The following is a 6,000-nucleotide window of genomic DNA, read 5'->3' on the forward strand; positions in this document are numbered from 1 at the left end:
AGTGGTAGAGTACTAGCCATGAGCTGAAGAGCTCAGGGACAACACCCAGAGTTCATGCTCTATGACTTGGTTGTAGGAACTCTATATCTGGTAATTTCCCCAGTGCTCCCAGGCTAGTTTGGCAAACAGTCTTATGGCAGCCCCTGTGTTTTATAAATGAGGAAAGTGAGAGACCTGGAAGGCACTGACTTGTCATGATAGCTTAGTGTTGGTTGCCCAGGTGTGTGGACTGCAGGAATGCTCGAACTGGAAGTTCTGTCTGCATGCTTCCGCTTATTCTCTTCCCAGCTCCCCAATCTCAAAACCTCTTGGCCTTCCTGTCCACTTGAAGGAGTGGATCGTCCAGCTGTTTTCCACTTTGGGAGTCAGAGGGCAGTGTTAATAATTGCACCTGGTGTTTTTATTGGTACATCAATTCTAGGAGCATCTGCTTTGATCAGAGACACATTTTTGTGCTTTTCTCACTGGCACACTCCAGTTAGCCCAGGATGTAGGATCAGTTCAAAATTTAGCATACTTTTCTTTCTGTTTTGGTTATTTGCCAGATCCCCCCCTCTTATTCTCCGTGTGCAGGTGATTGTGCTCTTCTCATAAGCATTTGCTACAACTGATTTCTGTTTCATGATTTCTTAGGATGAGGGTAAAAAAGCTGCCAATGATTTTGGCCCTCCACCTAAAGCGGTTCAAGTACATGGAACAACTTCACCGGTATACCAAGCTGTCTTACCGGGTGGTCTTCCCTCTGGAGCTCCGGCTCTTCAATACCTCCAGCGATGCCGTGAACCTGGACCGCATGTATGACCTGGTGGCCGTGGTCGTTCACTGTGGCAGGTAAAGGTGGGCCAGGAGGCAGGCACACAGGATGAATGTACTGGCTGTTTGTGTGATGGACTAGACGTAGGAACACCCTTACTGAGCTGTGGCGCTCAGTAGTTTGGGGACTACCATGCAAGCTTTTATTTATCTCTTCAAAAGATACAGATATGTTGCTTGACAATGGGAAGGTGATCTACTCTGTGATTTCATCCTGGTGTAAATGTATAGGTACATGAGACAAGTAGACAAATGAGGCGGGGACGTCACCTTTCAACATTGTTAGAGAATACCTGAGAAAGCCAATTTAAAGGAGGAAGACCTTCTTCCCCCCAGGAGTTTTGGAGCACACTTTATATCAAAACCATAACATAGGCAGTATAATTTTATGGAAGAACTGTTATGTCTGCATCTGTTATAGGCCCCAATGTCATTGTGTGGTAATGGCTGTATATAAATAAACATAGCTACAGACTCGCATACAGTAATAACAATAAAGCAAATGTTCTGGGAAGTAACTTAATGAGCTTCCTTTGGGTAGATATGAGTCTTAGGATGAGTTTTAAATAATGTTAGAGGCATGGCTCAAGTAGTAGTATGCCTGCCCAGCAAGTGCAAAGCTGTGGGTTCAAGCCCCAGTATTACTAACAACAACAACAACAACAAAATCCATAAATAAAATAAATGTTTTTGCTTTGTTATGATTTCCATTTTCAAACAGCCAAAATTACATATGGCACGATGCCTAATATATCTTATGATGAGTGATTCAAAATCAAAGTTTACTAATGTAAGTGATTAACAATCAAATCTTACTGGGTGCAGTGGCTCACGCTTATAATCCTAGCTACTCAGGAGGCTGAGATCTGAGGATCACAGTTCAAAGCCAGCCCCAGCACAAAAGTCTGTGAGACTCTTATCTCCAATTGACCACTTGAAAACTGGAAGTGGGGCTGTGGCTCAAAGGGGTAAGGTGGTAAGCCTTGAGCTGAAGAGCTCGGGGACAATGCCCAGGCCCAGAGTCCAAGCCCCACAACCTACCAAAATAAATAAATAAATAAATAGAATGTTAAACTGGAGTTGAGTCTCATGGATTTGCCTACGCTGCCTTTGAATCATGATCCTCAGATCTCAGCCTCCTCAGTAGCTAGGATTACAAGTGTGAGCCACTGTGCCTGGCTTCAGTGGAGTTTTATAAAGTCAATGTCTACCTGGTCACTTTCTTTCCTTTGTTCTTTTCCAGTGGTCCAAATCGGGGACATTACATCACTATTGTGAAAAGCCATGGCTTCTGGCTTTTGTTTGATGATGACATTGTAGAGGTTGGTATGCAGGTTATCTTCTAGTAGGCATAGGAGTTTGGACAATATCCACTTCAGACATTTGTCTGAACTAAGCCAATTTCCCCAGAATCAGACTTGAAAACATCTTACATTTCCATCAAAACTAAATTCTCCTGATCCTCATTCTCCATGTGGGGGAGTATGATTGTAGAGTTGTTACTACTGTGCTCCTGTTACTGGCCACACATAGACATAGCACCTATGAAACTCTAGGTTGCCTCAAGCCACACACAGCTATTTAAAGTGAGGTACTCTTTACTGCTGTAACTATAGACCTTTCTGATATAGGGCAAACCATGGACTTCAGAGTCTATTAACATCCTCTTATTATTGCAAATCTCTCTTGTATTGATTATAATTGAAAGTTATTTATATATATTTTTAATCTCTTGAACTTAGGAACATTTACACCAAATTTCATATATTTATTTTGCTGTAAAGGAGTACTAGCTGGAGTGAATTCTGCATGTAAAGACATGATCTGTTTTAACTTATTAACTAAAGTGGAGAAGAATAATACAAGTAAAATGATTTCTAGACAACTCCAGTTTACTACCTGAAAGAATTCCTGGTTTCTTCAAATAACAACTGCATATGGTTGTTGATACATGAAAGGGTGGCTTTTTTTCCTTAGTGATTTGCAATTTATATCATGATGTTCTGTTAAAATCTATGGAATTAACCATTTGCTGTACAAAGTTCCTAATTGTGAGGCTGTAGCTGTTTAGAACCCTTGCTTAGCATGCATGAAGCCCTGGGTTCACATACACATACACCATGCCCATAAAAATTTCAAATTGTAATTTGTATCACGAGTTATTTTGTTTTTCTTTTCCCCAGTAAATAACTGTGCTGTTTTATTTTTCCTTTGTTGCAGAAAATAGACGCTCAAGCTATTGAAGAATTTTATGGCCTGACGTCAGATATATCAAAAAATTCCGAATCTGGATATATTTTATTCTACCAGTCAAGAGAATAACTTAAAAGAATTGTGGGACTGAATCACATGGGAGAAAATGCTCAAAGCACTCTTATCTGGTTTCTCTGCCGGCCTCCTTCTTCTTAGTGGCCTGCTAATGCAGTCACTCTGAGTCTCAACGGTCTGGCTCTGTTCAACTTTCTCCCTTCATTGTTTTACTTGCAGCATTACTCTTGGTTGTATTTTGATCTGAGGTAGGGTTAACTGCAATCAGATTGTAGTAAGATTTCTATGAGTAACAGTTGCTAATTTTAGGATTTGGTTCCATGCTCTGCCGTATTTATTACATTGGAATTAGAATGACATTTTCTCTGAATGTTCCAGTCCATTTTGAGTATTTGCTAAACTTCCTAACTGGCTTCTGGGGTTTTCCTTATAATACATTCCTTTATCTTGTCCCTGGAAGCATTGCTACCCTTCCCCCTTTTTTTAAAAAATCTCATTTGCCTTTTTTCTGACAGAAGAAAGGAGGAATTGGGTGGATGGTCACCTTTTAGGGCTGCAACTATAAGCTTTAAGTGTACACAAGTGAAAATGTTTAAGAGTGGGTAACTGAAAACATCCTTCACAAGGAACTGGGTGAAGAGAAGCTGTTTGTGATGCCTAGCATTTAGCATCCACATCAGGTTGCGTTTACCTCTCCATTAGAATCCCAGGGGCTAAGACATTCTGGAGCTCAGGGCAGGCAGAGCCAAGAAAAAGATTTTTATGGACAGTGAAGTTACTTTTCTTATCTTTCTACCAAAACCCACGTTTCAGGAAAATAACTCGATGCTGTTAATTTTTAGTGACATTTTTCTTCTCTGAGGTCCTGTGAGTTACCTTTACCCTGTATCGGGTACTGCTAAGCTTTTCAAGCTATCTTTCAAATCCTGCTGATGTTTCACAGTCTGTGGTGGCAGGGGTGGGACGCCACGTTAACTGCCTCTGGCACAACTCTTAGCCAGTCAGCACCAACATCCTTCCACACCAAGTGTATCGAGAGTATTCCACCTCCCCAGCCAGCAGCCACATCGTACAGCTTCATTCTTAAACCATGTTTTCAGTCTGGTTACTGAAGCGCTGGTGAGTCCCAGAGCTAAAAAGCAAAAACCCTCAAGTAGAGGGAATGCTGGAGTCCATTAGCTGGGTTTGGGTTGGGTCACAGGAAGTGTTAGTGGGTATGTGGAAGAATGGACAACATGGCGGCTGTTTTTTTTCTGGCTCAGATTCCTAGAATGCTTGACAAGACCGTTGTTTGGAAGAACCTCATCTCACTATAATTAGTTTTGTTTTTCACTTTTGTTATGTATGTATTTATTAAGAGCTTTGAGTACCGGTACCTTTTATTCAAAGGGTCGATTTGGTGTTTTGCCATGGAGCTGGTTCTTGGTTTCCTCCAAATGAGTCTAGATCTTGGCTCTCTTCTGGAAGTCAGTTGACTTCTCTATTCTGTAGTATACTGTGAACATGTTATTTTGTTACCTAGTACAGCAGTGAGCGAGCGAACATGCAAACTCTTGGCATAATGTGAACTAAAACACAAATTGAAGATGTCAGTGGCCATTTTACAACCATGAAGAGGATAGCACTTTATAGTGATGAAAACTGGATTTCTTACTTTTGAAATACCTTGAACTGTTAATTGCTTCAAACTTAAGCATGCCAACACTTCATTTGTTCATGCTTGAAGTTAAATATTTTACTCTTCACTGGAGAAGACAAACAGGGTGATCATGTTATTGTTTTATACAAGTTACAAATGTACTTTGCCTTGATTAGAGGCAATTCATATTTATGAATATTTGTCTTTTTCTGTCCATAAAGCATACGCAGTAATCACTTACCTGGGAGGTGAGTCTTTATTCTTTTAGGAAAAGCACTTTCCACGTAAAGGTAATTGATATAGGAAAATGTTTATGCTACACATACTGCGTAGGTTTGACTGTAGATTACAAAGTTTATGAAAATGATGGCTGATCTCCAGTTATTGGGGTTGAATCCTAAGAAAACTATTAAAAGTACCTTTGGAATTTTTTTTTCAACAATTCATGAAGCGAATTTATTAGACAAAAGTGTTTCAATTGGAATTGTTTAGAAGTAATATTTAAATAATGTTAGGCTCTCTATATTTTTTTCTTCTGGAATGTGTAAAGAATTTTTCCCCAGTGATTGAACTTTTAATAGAAAGTCAGTTAAAATTCAATATTCATGAATATATTTTTGGAAAAGAAGAGATGACTATGGAGACTATAATAGACATTTAAATGATTGTGAGATACAAGAAGAGCAGAGACTTGTCATATTTCTCAATCAGGACTCGAATCATTTTTTTCCCTTTAATTTAGAGCTATCTGGTATTTTCATACCTTTTCCTCTTCAGTAAACAAAACAGACACTTGGCAGCTACCTTCCCCTTGTTTTTCGTTATGCAAAGACAATATCATGTAAATGTGCTCCTTCTTTTCCATCCCTCATTCCTAGCAGAGAATGGGATGAGGTGTGTGGCACCATTCCAGAACACCATGACAGCACTAAAGCTCAGCCTTGGGTCCTGGATGCCTGGGGGTTAAATGGAGGCTCCACTCCCTCAGGACGGAGGAGGCCTGTTGTATTCCTCTAACTGCTGGGTATTTAAAAGTAAGTTTTACACTTTCAAAAAGAAGAAATATTTCCTTTATTGGTCACTTACTAGCTTAGCATCTAGGTAATGGTACAGTATGTGGAAATGAAATTGTTTCAAAATGGGATTTGTAAAATGCTGACATCCAGTCCTATTATGTTGATGGATTTTTTTTCTTCCTAAGCAGCATGGAATGGACTGGTGTGAGGAGGGAAGGAATGAACAGTACATGGGGTGTTGGTTTAAATAGGAAGCCAGTCATG

At 39.9% G+C, this 6,000-nt stretch overlaps 1 protein-coding gene across 2 annotated transcripts in view; it reads left to right on the plus strand.

The window, feature by feature from the left end:
- The window catches only part of Usp46 (ubiquitin specific peptidase 46), a 61,535-nt gene extending 55,942 nt beyond the window's left edge, over window positions 1-5,593 (plus strand). For both annotated transcript variants that reach the window (XM_090343609.1, XM_090343610.1), the window contains exons 7-9: window positions 634-831; window positions 2,057-2,135; window positions 3,034-5,593. In XM_090343609.1, coding sequence (XP_090199735.1) covers window positions 634-831; window positions 2,057-2,135; window positions 3,034-3,135 — 379 coding nt within the window. In that variant the 3' untranslated portion in view covers window positions 3,136-5,593. The remainder of the gene's footprint in view (window positions 1-633; window positions 832-2,056; window positions 2,136-3,033) is intronic.
- Window positions 5,594-6,000: the final 407 nt, after the last annotated feature.

The sequence above is a fragment of the Megascapheus bottae genome, chromosome 13 (genome assembly GCF_031878675.1).
Source record: "Megascapheus bottae isolate mThoBot1 chromosome 13, mThoBot2.hap1, whole genome shotgun sequence".
Lineage (NCBI taxonomy): Eukaryota > Metazoa > Chordata > Mammalia > Rodentia > Geomyidae > Megascapheus > Megascapheus bottae.